Below are 18,352 nucleotides of genomic sequence, written 5' to 3'. Positions count from 1 at the left end.
TCACTACATTCAAATTAAACTTATCCGTTATAGTGACCAGTGACCTACCCTCCAACTCTACTATTCAGCAGAGCGATACCCAATTTCCCACCTTTTGAATATTAAAAGTTAGAGGATACATGCAGAATCGCTGAGATTTTTTTAATATTAAATAATTTATTATTCTGTGGTGTTACATACTTTGGTTATCCAATGAAAAAACTCTTCACACCATTTGTATTTCTGATACAACGAACGTCAACATGTCGTTTAGGATAAACTAAAAAGCACATAATATATTATATGAGATAGGTTATATTTTAATATTCATTCAATAATACATATGGTGTATCGTATACACAATATAATTTTACAATTACTTAGGGACTTAACAAAATTAATAATACAATAATAATAATAATGTAGGTTAATTAAACAATAAAATTGAATAACAATAATAAAATTTCAGTGATTTTTTTTTTTTGTTGACAAACAAATTGTCGGTGAACAATTGACAAAAATAAATTGAAACGCCTAATTTTGTATGCAAAATAATTGTGTTAATTTCATAAATCGTGATATCGTTGTGATATGATTTTACTTAACCTCATTAAGGATTGTACGGAACCAAATTGCAAGAATCATCATACAGTTTTGTAGGCATGTCGCAATACATATTGCTCACTTTGCCTTTTATAACGCACACCCAACATGAATAGTCGCATGTGCACTTTGACTTGTCCTCACAATTATTCTCGCATTCAGTTTTACTGTAGAACTGTTTGTCACCTTCAGGAGTTTGTTCACACTTGAAACATAAAACAGTGCCCTGTTTAGTTGGGCAGCACTCATGATGATCGTTCTTGTGGCATGTAGAATCAATGCACTCTTGACAGGTAGCAAAGGGCTTGATGGTATCTGCGGATTGGGCGACATCAAAGTTAAAAACAATCAACAGCACCATAAGAGTGAACACAGAGACGACGGCGTTCGACAGGAAAACCATATTGTTTTCCGGTTTTGTAAATTATATTACGGTATTTACAATATTATTTCGATATTTGTGGCTTTTACTCCGTAGTAGATCGGCGAAGTTTGGCAAAAGTCTCTCGGAGTTGATATCGTGGTAATATATTTTATTACTGTGTGCAATAAATATTAACGCACAGTTAATAAAACCAACAATATTGTTGATGTAATAATTTGTATATGTGATATTGACTGTTGGACTGACACTAAAAATTAAATCCGTAAATCTTCGTATTTATATCCAAACTCCTGTGGTGTGTGCGATCGTTGCGCACATTTAATTGGTCGGATGTAAGTGTGATAGGGTTCATAAATCAATATTATCGTATATAAACATATAAATTAAAATAATATAGATCAATACGGTGATTCCTCCTGTAAGAGTCATATCGTGATATATGATGAAATTAATTGTAATTATAATAAATAATTCGATTCATGTATGTTTTTAATGATGAAAACCTGTATATGTATTATTAATTAGTATTAATTACCAAGCTTGCATATTTTCCAATAACCATAAAAAATATAACTAAGTAAAATATAAATTTGTTTCACTGCAATAAATAATAATAGATGGCTAAGAGGCAATATAATATTTTATTGTTTTGTTATAAGTACATATTACATTTATACTTATTGTGATTTTGTTATTACAAATTGTAAATTTTCTAATAAATAAAAAAAGAGTAAGAATTTAAAATACATTCATGATTATGTCATATAATGTTATACTTGTATCGAATACACAATATAATTTTATAATAATTTAGGGACATAACTAAATTAATAATACAATCATAATAATGTAAATTAATTATACAATAAAAATAATAATAATATAATTTCAGTATTTTTTTTTATCGACAAATACCTTTAAGGTTAGACAGTTGACCAAAAGCAATTGAAGCGGCTAATTTCATATGCAAAATAATTGTTATAAACCATGATATTGTTGTGATAATTGGATGATGTGTAAATAAATATATATATAATTGTAATTATTTTTTTTACTTAACCTGATTTAAGAATGTACGGAACCTCTTGGCAAGAATCGTCATACACCATGCCTAGCGCATTGCAGTGCTTGGACGCCGCTTTGCCATTTACCGCGCACACCAAACACGCACCGTCGCATGTGCATTTTAACTTGTACACACACGTAACCTTGCATTCAGCTTTAGTGTAGAACTGTTGGTCATAGTTACGAGATTTTTTATCACATTTGAAACACAACGTAGTTGAGGGCGCACGGATTACCATTCTTTGTGGCAATCAGAATTTATGCACTCTATACGCGTCCGGTAAGCAGTTGCGAAATGCAGCGATTGGGTGGAATCCAAGTAGAAGACATTCAATAGTACCGTAAGACCAAGCAGAGAGACAACGGAGTTCGACAGAACCTTCGATCATATACTATGGATGGAGCCACGGTGTATTTTTTTTGTTGCCGATATCATCGACGAGTCTCTTGATTAGGCGCTCGATATGCGCATGCGAGAGTTTAATCATCGCATATTTACACGCTGGGGAATCAGATATCAGAATACGGTATTTTATTTTATTTTTTGGTGTATTATACTTGTAATTTGTATTTAAGACTTAAGTATGGTACCTATAATAATTTTTTGTAGTATACCGTATTATACGCATTTTATACGGTATAAAATCCTGTATTAAAAGATATGTAAATAAGTAAATTTGAAATTACATTTTATACAAATTAAACTTGATTACTCAAAGATTGTCGATTTCCCATTTGAAAATTGAATCTTATTAATAAAAATTAATAAAATTATATAAATAAAAATTGTGTTCACTAAGCAAAATGCATAAAATGTCACGGTTATACAAATTAAAATAATTAAAATAATTATTTTTAACATTTAACATAACCGTTTTATTTATTATAAAATAATAGGAACAATAGTCAATCGTCAGTCATAATTAAAATAATACAATATTAATTCAAAATAACTACTGATTTTTAAATAAAATCAATTTTGTATAATTTCTTTGTATATTTTTGCTAGTTTTAGATAAGGTATGCATCTTTGCGAAATGATTTAATCTCAAAGTTATGTAATAAACAATAATTAGTTTTAGTAGCCGACTTCGATGATTATCAAATGGGTCTTGATTTAAAATATGATTTTTCATTTCAATACTATTAAACAATGTAGGGTTTACAATGTAGGGTTATATCCAATAAAAAAACTATTTGAAGATTTTAACATTGTTGATATAAACAATGTATACATACAAATTATTACCATATACTTAAAAAAACACAACCAATTATCTCCTAATAACCATGAAGTTAACAATAGACACGCAGCGTTCACTAGTAAATTTGAATGCGAGAATAATTGTAAGGACAGAACAAAGTGCAGGTGCGACTATTGGTGTTGGGTGTGCGTTGATCACGGCAACGTGGACGCACAGTATTGCAAAATGCCGCCACAAGTGTACGATGATTCTTGCAATTTGATTCCATACCAACCTTGGTAAGTAAAAACATAATCTAAATTAAATATTATATATATTTATACATTCAATCATTACAGCGATATCACGGTTTATGAAATTAACACAATTATTTTGCATACGAAATTAGGCGCTTCGATGACTTTGTCAACTGTTCACCGACAATTTGTTTATCAATAAAAAAAAATCACTGAAATTATATTATTGTTATTCAATTTTATTGTTTAATTAATGTACGTTATTATTATTGTGTTATTGATTTAGTCGACTCCCTAAATTATTGTAAAATTATATTGTGTATTTGATACACAATATGCATTATTCAATAATTATTAAAATAAACTCTATCTTATATAATATATTATGTGCTTTTTATTTTATCCTAAACGACATTTTGACGCTCGTCGTATCAGAAATACAAATGTTGTAAAGCTTTATCATGTTGTACCTATTTTGAGTTGGATAACCGAAGTATGTAACACCACAGAATAATAAATTATTTAGTATTAAAAAAATCTCAGCAATTCTGAATATATGTCCTCTAAGTTTTAATATTCAAAAGGTGGGAAATTGGGTATCGCTATACTGAATAGTAGAGATGGTGGGTAGGTTTACTAACATTATTATATACGTAACGAATTGATATAATAAATAAATGTGTTTTTTCAACGGTAATCAATTATAATTGTATTAAATTAAAATAAAATATTTGATTATAGACTAAATGCAGATTGATGTGAGGGAGGTTTTTAGATATGGTTAAGAGAAAACACTGCGCCCGTGTATTATGTACAATCTCTGTCTTACAAACGGTCTATTAGTTTATATAATCGAATTATAAGTTTATGCCCTAAAGAATCACAAAATATGCATTAAACAAAATAAAAAGGTTTTTATTTTAATATCTAGGTGGTATTTACGAAATTGCTAAAATTATAAATTATATATTATATAAGTATATTATATAACTTATATAATATAAATAACAAAGAAAGTGATCGGTTAGAAAAACATTAATATTAAAATATTTATTTTATATAAATAAAACTATCTTACTAATATTTTAGGTACAGAAAATTTATTTAAAATTAAGTTTTTATTTATAAAATTATACAACTAACATCTTTATATAAAAAAAAATTAATCATCAAATATGCAAAACGTGCACCAATTAATTTTAAATATACACTATTATTATTTATTGCTGTGAAACAAATTTATATTTTACTTAGTTATATTTTTTATGGTTATTGAAAAATATGCAAGCTTAGTAATTAATACTAATTAATAATACAAATACAGGTTTTCAGCATCAAAAACATACATGAATCGAATTATTCGTTATAATTAAAATTAATTTAATCCTATATCACGATCAGACTCATACAGGAAGAATCACCTTATTGATCTAATATATTATTTTAGTTTATATGTTAATATAGGATAATATTGATTTATGAACCCTATCACACTTACATCCGACCAATTAAATGTGCGCAATGATCGCACACACCACAGGAGTTTGGATATAAATACGAAGATTTACGGATTTAATTTTTAGTGTCAGTCCAACAGTCATTATCACATATACAAATTATTACATCAACAATATTGTTGGTTTTATTAACTGTGCGTTAATATTTATTGCACACAGTAATAAAGTATATTACCACGATATAAACTCCGAGAGACTTTTGCCAAACTTCGCCGATCTACTACGGAGTAAAAGCCACAAATATCGAAATAATATTGTAAATACCGTAATATAATTTACAAAACCGGAAAACAATATGGTTTTCCTGTCGAACGCCGTCGTCTCTGTGTTCACTCTTATGGTGCTGTTGAATGTTTTTAACTTTGATGTCGCCCAATCCGCAGATACCTTCCAGTTCTTTGAGACCTGTGAAAAGTGCATTAATTCTCCGTGCCACAAGTACGATCTTAATGAATGCAAACCCGATGGGGATAGTGTATATTGTTTCAAGTGTGAACAAACTCCTGATGGTGACCAACAGTTCACCAGTAAATTTGCATGCAAGCATAATTGTAAGGACAAGACAAAGTGCAGGTGCGACTATGCGTGTTGGGTGTGCGTTATAAAAGGCAACGTGGACGCAAAGCATTGCAATATGCCGACAAAGGTGTACGATGATTCTTGTAATTTGATTCCGTACCAATCTTAATGAGGGTAAGTTAAAACATAGTCTAAATTAAATATTATATATATTTATACATCCAATCATTACAACGACATTACGGTTTATGAAATTAACACAATTATTTTGCATACGAAATTAGGCGTTTCAATGAATTTTTGTCAACTGTTCACCGACAATTTGTTTGTCAATAAAAAAAAAATCACTGAAATTATATTATTGTTATTCAATTTTATAGTTTAATTAATGTACGTTATTATTATTGTGTTATTGATTTAGTCGAGTCCCTAAATTATTGTAAAATTATATTGTGTATTTGATACACAATATGTATTATTCAATTAATATTAAAATAAACTCTATCTTATATAATATATTATGTGCTTTTTATTTTATCCTAAACGACATTTTGACGTTCGTCGTATCTGAAATACAAAATATGTTATAAAGCTTTATCATGTTGTACCTATTTTGAGTTTGATATAAAAGAATTGGGAGGAGGAGGTGGAGGGTAGGTCACCGGTCACTATAACAGATGTGTATTAGGTTTTTTAATCTCGTAATTATAACACATAAACTATATGTCTGAATTCTGATATTTATGTATTTCGATACATTAAGATATACTTAGCTTCATAATATGAAATTAAAAATGTTTATTACCATTCAAAAAAAGTTAAAAAAGAATGAAAAGTATTTAATAGTTTTAAAAAAGAATGTTTTATTGTAACTGATAATTATTACCTGAGTAAGATTGATTATTGCATATTATATTATATTATATGTTACAATGATGATACTGTACTGATTTGTTTAGGTAACACCTGGATCGAAGTGCTAAGATACATTGAGGATGATCTAAAATCCATTGATAACTAGCTATGTAATAATGATTTATTCCTTAACTTCAACAAATCAGCTATCATACTACAGTACTACACTCTTTATTTAAATACACATTACTGTCAATAAAAGATATAAAAATCCATGAAAATAAATATAAAACAAAAGACTCATGTTCTTTAAAATCAGTTATCATAGTTAAAAACCATAAATACTTAGGTATTGAAATGTGTTCCGACATAAAATGGAAAATACAAATAAATTCTATGTTTAGCAAATTAATAAAAATGATATACATAGTAAAACAATTACGTGAGATATTACCAATAAAAGAAATAAGAAATATATATTAAACACTATTTGAAGCAATAATTACATTCAGAACAATAGGATGGGGAGGGACTTATGATAATGTACTAGTTTAGTTTCAAAAATGCCAAAATACAATTATTAGGATTGCGAGTAAAACTATTTGGATGTATCCAACAAAACAACTATATGAAGATTTTAACGTTGTTGATATAAACAATGTATACATAAAAATTATTACCATATACTTAAAAATATACAATTAATTATCTTCTATTAGCCATGAAGTTAACACTAGTCACGCAGCCGATAATTTTTCTTTAGGTTGGCCAAAAAAAAACCAGATGCCGTAAAGTATACCATTTCTTGGAAACTCAGATATATAACTTGTTGTCTATTCATATAGTTAATATGCCTTTATCTTCTTTTAAAAAGCATATTTCTCTTTGGCGCCAATATGAATATAATGCATGTAAAATTTAAAATTTAAAATATTGTATAATCTAATATCATGTTATTTCATTGTATTTCTATGTATTATGTCTTATATATCACATATTTAATATATTATTAAGAATACTGTATACTTAATTTACTTAATTTCTAAATACAAAATAAAACGAATACAATAAATAAGCATTGTCGAGGAAATGATAATAATACTTTCAAATTATATACTTTTGTATAGCAGGTAGGTAGAGTAACTTTTAGTAAAGTGTGTTAATTTATTTTTATGATTGGTAAAAACTATTTAAATAATTTGGTTGTGTGCATCCTCACACTATAAAAAAACAAATTGATAAAATTTCATTTAATTTTTATAATATATAGGTGATTATTATCATTAAAATGTATTATACATAATAGTTGACATTAAAAATTAATGATACAAATACCGGTTTTCACCACAAAAAACATTGGTGAATCGATTTATTTACTATAATAATAATTAAATTAATCTTATATCACGAACCAGCTCGTAGAGGAGGCGGCATAGTAATGAGTAATGACTTATATTAGTATAATTGATATGTTTATATACGAAAATATTGATTTTGAACCCTAACGCACTTATATCTGACTAATTAAATGTGTGCCACGATCGCACACACCGCAGAAGTTTTGATTTAAATACGAACTGTTTACGGATTTAAATTGTAGTGTCAGTCCAACACTCATAAATGCACAAACAAATTATAATTTCAACAATGTCGTTGTTTTTTAACACTGTGTGATATAATATATTTCTCATGGTAATAAAATATATTACCACGAAATCAACTCCGAGAGACTTATTTGTCACACAACGCTTATATACCAAGGAACACGCGATCGCCTCCCTTCACCGTTCTCAAAAAAAAAAAAAAAATAGTTTGAAGTCCCTGATTTTATTTATTCACGTAATTATACTTCAAGGGTAACAAAATTATAGTGATACATTTTTTATTACTATTATTAACAAAAATACTTTTTTTTGTTCTGTACGAGACTGTGGAAAGTAATTTAAGTATTTACTTAAATAAATACTTAATTAATGTATGCTTTTTAAAAATCATCCCCCCTGTTAACTTGGTCTGGAACGATCCCTGTCTGACGGTTTGGCACTTTCCCAGTTTGATAACTATAGGTCAAGATGGACCTTAAAAGAGAGATATCATGCAGTACCTATAATGAGTTACATATTGGTATTCCAACAAACTTTATACTCCGATAACAACGACAACTTCTGTAACCCTTATTTGAAAATAAACTAATTATATTAAGCAATATGTCATTCGAAGGTACTGAAAAGATGAAATAACTCCATTGGTTTTCAAAATACGAAAAAAAATTTTATTTTTAGATGGATTACAATAATAGTAATCCGCGCGACCTGAGTAGGGTTAATACCACTTTAAATGTCATTGCATACCGTTATTTTTTTGTAAATGACTTAACCAACAATAATTTATTATCATTTTTTTTTAGTTCTCTTGTAAGTATTTTTTCAATATCAACACTATATGGTGATTTAGATAATATTCTTACCTTGAAATTTTAATTTCTATTATAAGCTTTATGAACCTATCAAATATAATAATATAAACTTATCATTCCATTATACCACCTTAGATTTTTTCAATACATCACGGGATACTTTTAAATTGAAATCAATTATATTTTTAAGAAAAACATTATAATTTTATATCAGCCATTTAGTGTTTTCTTTATATTTTATATTTAATTATTTGTATACTAAGTTATTTATATACTTTTTTTTTTAATATTCTTTAGTGTTGTACATAATAATTATTATATTTTCTAAATGTATTATACTTTATCCATTATTGGTCATTATACCACACTCAAATTGTAAAAGGGCTAGACCCGTTGAATTCAATTATAAATAAATAAATTTAATATAAGCGAATATAAAAATATATAACAAATATAATAAATATAATTGATTGCCAGTACTACATAATTTCTGGCAAACAGTTAAAGGGAGGTAATCACAAATGTCCGTATTCCTCTAATTATTATGTCTAAATCGAATTTTTATAATAACTAAATGTTTTTTCGACGGTTATCAATTAAAATGAAGAATATTAAAATAAAATATTTGCTTATTCTAAACATATGATTTTGAAATAATTTTCTTTAAATAATTATAAGATATAAACTATCTGTCTAAATTCTGATGCGTATGTATCGAAATATATAATGATATACTTAGATTCAGAATCTAGATAAGATATAGAAAAGTATCAAATAGTTTAAAACAAATGGCTGAATTACTAAATATTAAAGTGAAACTTATACAATTAATAAACATTGTCAAAGAAATGATAACACTTTCAAATTATGTACTTACTATAACCTAACCTGAGTATGATTAATTATTGCGTATAATATAGAAATATACAATGTGTAGGACAGTAAGGTAAAAATTATAAATTACCAAAGGTACTAACACTATAATAAATGGCTTACTTAGGTACTAAATACAAAGTCACGTTAGCACAGTAAAATTTAGTAAAATGTGCTAATTCATTTTTATCACAAGTAAATTTTTTTATTTAAATAACATAGTGATGTCAAACAACACACAATAAAAAAAAAAAAAATGAAATCGCTACGACTGTTAATTAATTTTTATAATACATAAGTGATTGCTATTATAACAATTTGTTATACATACTGGTAGACACTAATAATTAAGGCTAGAGACTTCATGCCCCAAAAAACATTAAAAATCTAACGCATTTTTGCCCTAAAGAACCACTAAATATGCTATTAAAATATGCATTTAAAAAATAAAAAGCTTTTTATTTTAATACCTAGGTGGTATTTAGAAATTGCTAAAATTATAAATTATATATTATATAAGTATATTATATAACTTATATAATATAAATAACAAAGAAAGTGATCGGTGAGAAAAACATAAACATTAATATTAAAATATTTATTTTATATAAATAAAACTATCTTACTAATATTTTAGGTATAGAAAATCTATTTAAAATTAAGTTTTTATTTATGAAATTATACAACTAACATATTTATATAAAAAATTAATCATCAAATATGCAAAACGTGCACCAATAAATTTTAAATATTATACACTATTATTATTTATTGCTGTGAAACAAATTTATATTTTACTTAGTTATATTTTTTATGGTTATTGAAAAATATGCAAGCTTGATAATTAATACTAATTAATAATACAAATACAGGTTTTCAGCATCAACAACATACATGAATCGAATTATTTATTATAATTAAAATTAATTTAATCCTATATCACGATCTGACTCATACAGGAAGAATCACCTTATTGATCTAATATATTATTTTAGTTTATATGTTAATATAGGATAATATTGATTTATGAACCCTATCGCACTTACATCCGACCAATTAAATGTGCGCAACTATCGCACACACCACAGGAGTTTGGATATAAATACGAAATTTACGGATAGAAATTGTAGTGTCAGTCCAACAATCATTATCACATATACAAATTATTACATCAACAATATTGTTGGTTTTATTAACTGTGCGTTAATATTATTGCACACGGTAATAAAATATATTACCACGATATAAACTCTGAGAGACTTAAGCCAAACATCGCCGATCTACTACGGAGTAAAAGCCACAAATATCGAAATAATATTGTAAATACCGTTATATAATTTCCACAACCGAAAAACAATATGGTTTTCCTGTCGCACGCCGTCGTCTCTGTGTTTACTCTTACGGTGCTGTTGATTGTTTTTAATTTTGATGTCGCCCAATCCGCAGATACCCTCCAGGCCTTTGATACCTGTCAAGAGTGCATTGATTCTCAAAGTCACAAGGAACAACATGCAGAATGCAGCCAATTCCAAAATGGTAATGTGTTTAGTTTCCGGTGTGAAGATACTCTTGATGGTGACAAACAGTTCACCAGACAAAGTGAATGCGAGAATAATTGTTATGACAAGACAATGTGTACGTGCGACCAAGCGTGTTGGAGGTGCGTTGTACAAGGCGTCGTTGACATCATGAAATGCAGCATACCGAAACAAGTGTTCGATGATTCTTGTAATTTGATTCCGTACAACCCTTAATGAGGTTTAGTAAAAACATAATTACAATAATATATATACATATTTATTTACACATCATCCAATTATCACAACGATATCATGGTTTATGAAATTAACACAATTTTTTTACATACGAAATTAGGCGCTTCAATGACTTTTTGTCAACTGTTCAACGACAATTAGTTTGTTGATTAAAATAAATCACCTAAATTATATTATTATTATTCAATTTTATTGTCTAATTAATCTACATTATTATTATTGTATTACTGATTTAATTAAATCCCTAAACTATTGTAAAATTATATTGTGTAATCGATATACGTATACCATTATTTGTATTATTGAATGAATACTAAAATATAACCCTATCTCATATAATATATATTATGTGCTTTTTACTTTATCCTAAACATGTTGTTTATTATTATTTTTGGTAAGACAAATTTTTTTTATTGGTATATTAAAAAAAAAATTTTTAAAAATCGAAAATTTCAATGGCTTATAAATAGTTAAAAAAAATTCTAAATATTTTGAAAATTTAATCGTAAATAGATAATGCTGATATTAAAATTTCGTGAAACTTTCAAGTATTTACAATGATTCGTTTTAGAGTTACATCAAAATAAAAAAATCGATTTTGTCAAAAAGTGGTTATGCATATAAATCCCTGCTTTTCAGTTATTTTTTCAGTTTTTGCTGACGCTTTTTAAAACTACAAGAAATTTTTTAGTTTTGACCCCCTAAGTACCAACTAGATGAATTTTCCTTTTCAAAGAAAGGCTGAAGTCAAAAGTCAAAGCATTATTACCAGGGTTGGGATTTTATAGCATTTGCATAATTCTTATGAGACGCTGAAAAAATAGTAGAGTAAGCTAGAAATATGTTTTATGGTAAGAGAACTTAAATTTTTTTTGCATATTTTGTGATTTTTAGTTTTTAGTACTTTTTTGGACTTTTTGAGACTTTTTTGCATTTTTACATGTTGTTGAATCAAAATCAGTCATATTTTATGAAATTAAATTTTAGTAAACGTGTTTTTAAATTATCGTCAGTCGAATTATTATGATAAATTCGTTTTAGGTATTTGGTTCGTCTTTGTTATCTGCTGATTTTGTTGGGTTTTTTGACAATTACTACCTACTGCGATTATTAATCGTCGATTATCAACGAACGAACGTTAAATGCGTTGTATAGTCAATTTATTTTATACAGTCCAAATTCGTCCTTTTTTTTACAGCCCTTAAGAGTTCTAATCGGAGTGACTAAAATATTGATATGAATAATTTGTAATTGATTAAAACATTCTAAATTAATAAATTTCCTTTTTTTTGCATATTTTGTTGTTTTTGTTGCATATTTTTAGCGCATATATAGCGATATTTAATGTAATATTATAGCTCATATTTATGCAATTTTAAGTGCTAGAAAATCCCAAACCTGATTATTACTATTCCAAAATGTGATGACAGTCAAAAAAATAAAAAATTAATTAAAAATTAAAAAAAAAACACACATTATTGTAGAATCACTACATAGGTTCACCATTCAGAATTTAAACTTTAAATGATATACATAATAAAACAATTACGTGAGATATTACCAATAAAAGAAATGAGAAATATATATTTAACACTATTTGAATCAATAATTACATACGGCATAATAGGATGGGGAGGAACTTATGATAATGTACTAGTTTAGTTTCAAAAATGCCAAAATGCAATTATTAGGATTGCGGGTAAAAATGATTGGATATATCCAACAAAAATACTATATGAAGATTTTAACGTTGTTGATATAAACAATTTATGCATAAAAATTATTACCATATACTTAAAAAAAACACAACCAATTATCTCCTATTAGCCATGAAGTTAACAATAGACACGCAGCCAATAACTTTTCTTTAGATTGACCAAAAAAAAACCGGAGTCCGTAAACTATACTATTTCTTGGGAACTCAGATATATAACTTGTTGCCTATTGATATAGTTAATATGCCTTTACCTTCTTTTAAAAAGTATATTTCCCTTTGGCTCCAATATGTATATAATGCGTTTAAAATTTAAAATTTAAAATATTGTATAATCTAATATATCACGTTATTTTCTTTGTATTTCTATTTATTATGTCTTATATTTCAGATAATATGTAATTTATTATTAAGAAATACTGTATACTTATACAACCCTGGGCCTCCACACGAGTTCTCTCAGTGAGGCCCAGTAATATTTTTGATTTAAATAAAAATGAAAAAATAAAATATTGAAATATACAAAAGGAAGGTAATTATTATTATACATTACCATAAATACTAATACTATACTAAAATGCTAAATTTCCAAATACAAAAATAAAACGTATACAATAAATAAACATTGTCGAGGAACGATAATAATACTTTCAAATTTTATACTTTTGTATGGCAGGTAGGTATAGTAAAATGTAATTAAGTGTGTTAATTCATTTTTATGATTTGTAAAAACTATTTTTAATAATTTGGTACTGTGTAACCTCAGACAATAAAAAAACAAATTGAAATCGCTATAAATATCAATTAATTTTTATAATATATAGGTGATTTTTGTCATTAAAATTTATTGCACATAACAGTTGACATTAATAATTAATGATACAAATACAAAATATAAATGTGTGCCACGATCGCATACACCGCAGGAGTTTGGATATAAATATGAAGATTTACGGATTTAAATTTTAGTGTTAGTCCAACAGTGATTATCACACATACAAATTATATAACATCAACAATATGGTTGGTTTTAAACACTGGGCACTATAATACATTTCTCAACTTCGAGAGAATTATTGCAACACAGCGCTTATTGTCCACGGAACACGCCGCACATATCGAAATATTATTATAAATACCGTGACTTAATATACAATAACCGAAATACAATATGTTTGTTCTGGCCTTAGACCATATACTATGGATGGAGCCATGGCGTATTATGTCCATACAAAAAGTTGTTGCCGATGTCAGCGACGAGTCTCTTGATTAGGTGCTTAATCTGCGCATGCTCGAGGTTACTCGTCGCATGTTTATTATCTGGATCATTTTAATATAGGTATTATTATAATATTAATAATATATTAATATAATCTAAGATAATATCAAATATTATAATTTATAGCGTTATATTGCGGATTAACTAACTTATTACGGCCTACCGCTTATAAATTATTATAGTAGATACCTTATTAATTTATTCAACCTTAAACAAATTAAATAAAGAACTTCCCTTTGTAGTTTTGACATTATGGCTAACTATAATGCATGTGTGTTTTGTTCAAAAATTAAAATCTGTAAAATTAAATCCTGGATTAGTTTTACTGGTGTAAATTAATTAATTAATTATTCATTTATAGTGGCATAATTATTACAATGAAGATTTCTAAATAAATAAATGTTTTTTAAAATATTTAGATTTCCTAAAGATCCAGTAATAATGGTTGTTTGAGCCCATAATAATATAAAATACGTAAAAATAATATGTTTATATATACTTTAATAACGTATAATGGAATAGCTGGTCACACACACACGCACACATAATTTGTTTATTATTTTATTTTTGTTTAATTATTATTGTCGTGTGAGTTATATAACATATAATATTATGCAAGGACGCCTTGTCGTCCGACGTCGGCCGGCTGGAACGCGAATATTTAGCACAGCCGCCGTAATTCAATCGGCGCAACCCATTTATCGTAGCCCATTTGCGCCCAAAATCATAGCCCATATGCGCCTGATTCAGATCAGGTGAAAATCGTGCAACGTTGCCATTTATTGAGTATATTGGCGTGTAACTATAAAATCTAAAATAATATTTGATCGTTTCCCAAGCTAATCCTCGACGCACCTCGCACCACAAATTGCGCTGAATCATTTCACAAGCACTTTAACTCCCAATTTTATTCACCTCATCCTCCATTGACTAGTGTAATTGAAAATTTAAAACTTATACAAGTAGAATCATATCTATAAATAAATGAAATCAAGAAGGGTAAAATAAAACCACGACGTAAAGAGGAAAAAGAAAAAATACAACATACTTATGAAGCGTGGAATGAGTACAGAGGAAAACACTTAAATAAAATAGAATACTTAAAAAAAATGTCTTATAAATTTCGGGGAATCAATTTATAATAACTGTATGATTATTTTAATATTATTATAATTTAATTATTTTTTGTGTTATTAACATTCTTATTATTGACTAATGTACCTATATTATTAATTTTGATTATTTTTGACAAAATAATAAATTTTTGATGCAATATAAATAATATATATGTATATATAATATGTATACTGTTTAGTATTTAACATTATTTTTAAAATTATTACTTTTTTTTAATTTTGATTTTACATAGAATTGTATATTTTTAAACAACAACGGCAACGTTACATACAAAATGGGCGCATTTGGGCTATAAATCAGGGTGTTAAGTTTTTTATTTTGGGCGCAAATGGGCTACAGCCAATTCAATCAGTCTCGACAAGATATCGTACCGTAAGTCGTGGAAGCACAGGCGTGCGTCAAATTGGTTTTCCTTCGAAATTCGCACTTTTTATATTATTAATTATTATATCATCACCACTAGTGTTATTGGTGATTAATTGGTGCAGGGCGCGAATCGCCTTATTGTTTTTTTTTTATATATTTGTGTGCGCTAATCGCCACATTTGTATTATTATATATATACGGTGCGAATCGCCGTATTAATATTTTATTATAATTTTTAAAGGCGCTAATCACCGCATTTCGTATTAAAATTTTATTATATTTGTGTAGGCGCTAATCGCCACATTTTTATTATTTTTTATATGGGCGCTAATCGCTGCATTTTTATTATTTATTATTTTGTTGTGTATGTAAAATTATTAATTATATACGCTAGATTAGGCAGCAGCTGGCCAGCCGAGCACCGACAATTGTGAGTTATTTCTAAGTTATTATTTTATTTGTATTTTTTAAAGTTGTGCTAATTGAAAATGTATTATACATTATTATTAATACTTGGCTGTATAATATTATTATTTATTATTGGTTGTGCCGAACCGGCAACTATTATTTTATTATTTTTCATTGTTGGGCCAAAAGGGCCGTAACTATTTATTATTATATATTTTTTACCATATTTGCAATCTGCGTTATCATTATTGAGTTACCCGTATTCTATACTTCTATCGTTTTTAAGTCTTACACACACAATATATACACACTTATACATTTATACATTTTACATAACAAGCATTAAATGGCTCAACAGTATTTGCCCGGCAATCCCGACCACTGCTGTTCGAGCTATTAACATCACTACACACCCAGCTATTCTAGTGTCATATATTATCAAGGTTTTAGGTGTTAGTGGTGTGCAATAAGTTGGTGTCCGGGTGTACATATTATTATATTATGTTCCCGGCCCGTTCAAAGGTTAAAATGATTGGAGGCTTGTAAATTTAATGAATCATATATTTTACCTAACCGAAAGCTGTGTTCATTTCATTTTGAAGAGCACGGTTATACTGGACAACACAAAAAATGTATTAAACGTGGATCAATTCCTACTCTACATATGAAGAAGTGCTTATAGCTCAAAATATTGAAAGTAATTATTTTAAACAAAATTGTTATATTTAGTGAGTGCAATGTACCAGGAAATCGTTCTACATCTGGAATGTGTTCGAGTTTAACTTCAACTCTTCCCAATACCTCAACGAACATATCACTTACTGCAGATACTGATCAATTAAAGCGAAGTAATAAATATTAAATATGAACGATTTCTTCTACTGTATTACCCTAATAGATTTACTGTCTACAGTTAAATTACTCACATGAAAATATCTATTTTGTCTTTATTTATAATTTTAGAAATTCTTAAACGTAAACATAGCCCGTCTCCAATTCCTGAGTATACACTTATGTCTGAGCAATCAACACCAGTTAAAGTTTCAATTTCTAGTGAAACTCAAGATTTTGATACACCTAAACGCAAAAATAAAAGAAAGTCGTTCATTGGGGATATTAAAACTCCAAATTTAGCTACTCCAAGAAGTGCTAAAAAACAGTTTTACAGGGCCAAATGCCAAGTTATGATCCAAAGAAGAAAAATTAAAGTATTAAATGAAACCATATAAGGCGTCTTCGAAAAAAAATTTCTTCTTTAAATGCTTTATTTAAACATTTAAAAAAAAAATAATCTGATAACTGAAGAAGCCCATAACAAAAGATTGGTATATATTTTATACATAAAGAACTTTCTATTATAATTGGTTAAATTATTTTTAGTATGTGTTATAAATTTATAATATGTTGTTGATTGTGGTATTTAAAATTTTTTGTTGTTGTGATAAATATTCAATTTGTGTGGTTTAATCTTAGATCAGACTAGTATAATATATACTATGTATATAATATACTAATATATTATGATCTAAGAGTTTAATAGTAAACTTGGTTCTATAGAATATATAGTTTAAAAAAATTACGACTTATGAATATATTTTTTTATAGAATAATACTATAGAATTGTATATTTATCATACTATGTTTTATAAATTATGGTATAAGGATATATTAAGAATATGATAAGATGGCTTATTATATGTATATAATTTAAATATAACTATTATATTAATATAAATGGAAAATCTATATAAAATTAAGTTTTTATTTATGAAATTATACAACTAACATATTTATATAAAAAATTAATCATCAACGAATTTATATTTTACTTAGTTATATTTTTTATGGTTATTAAAAAATATGCAAGCTTAGTAATTAATACTAATTAATAATACAAATACAGGTTTTCAGCATCTAAAACATCCATGAATCGAATAATTTATTATAATTAAAATTAATTTAATCATATATCACGATCTGACTCATAGAGGAGGAATCACCGTATTTATCTATATTATTT

The 18,352-nt window shown here is 27.1% G+C and overlaps 1 protein-coding gene across 1 annotated transcript; it reads right to left on the bottom strand.

Moving 5' to 3' along the window:
• Nucleotides 1-368: 368 nt before the first annotated feature.
• LOC132922311 (uncharacterized) lies at nt 369-1,195 on the bottom strand. The gene has a single exon (XM_060985767.1). It carries the CDS (start codon nt 983-985, stop codon nt 590-592), a length of 396 nt encoding a protein of 131 aa, XP_060841750.1. The 5' UTR covers nt 986-1,195; the 3' UTR covers nt 369-589.
• Between the last annotated feature and the right edge of the window lie 17,157 nt (nt 1,196-18,352).

Source organism: Rhopalosiphum padi, chromosome 2 (assembly GCF_020882245.1).
Source record: "Rhopalosiphum padi isolate XX-2018 chromosome 2, ASM2088224v1, whole genome shotgun sequence".
NCBI lineage: Eukaryota > Metazoa > Arthropoda > Insecta > Hemiptera > Aphididae > Rhopalosiphum > Rhopalosiphum padi.
Note: the sequence above shows the minus strand (reverse complement) of the source record. Positions and strands in the feature narration are given on the sequence as shown.

What these genes read in the sequence shown, in the direction of transcription:
- LOC132922311 (XM_060985767.1), bottom strand. Translation starts at nt 985, where the DNA reads ATGGTTTTCCTGTCGAACGCCGTCGTCTCTGTGTTCACTCTTATGGTG.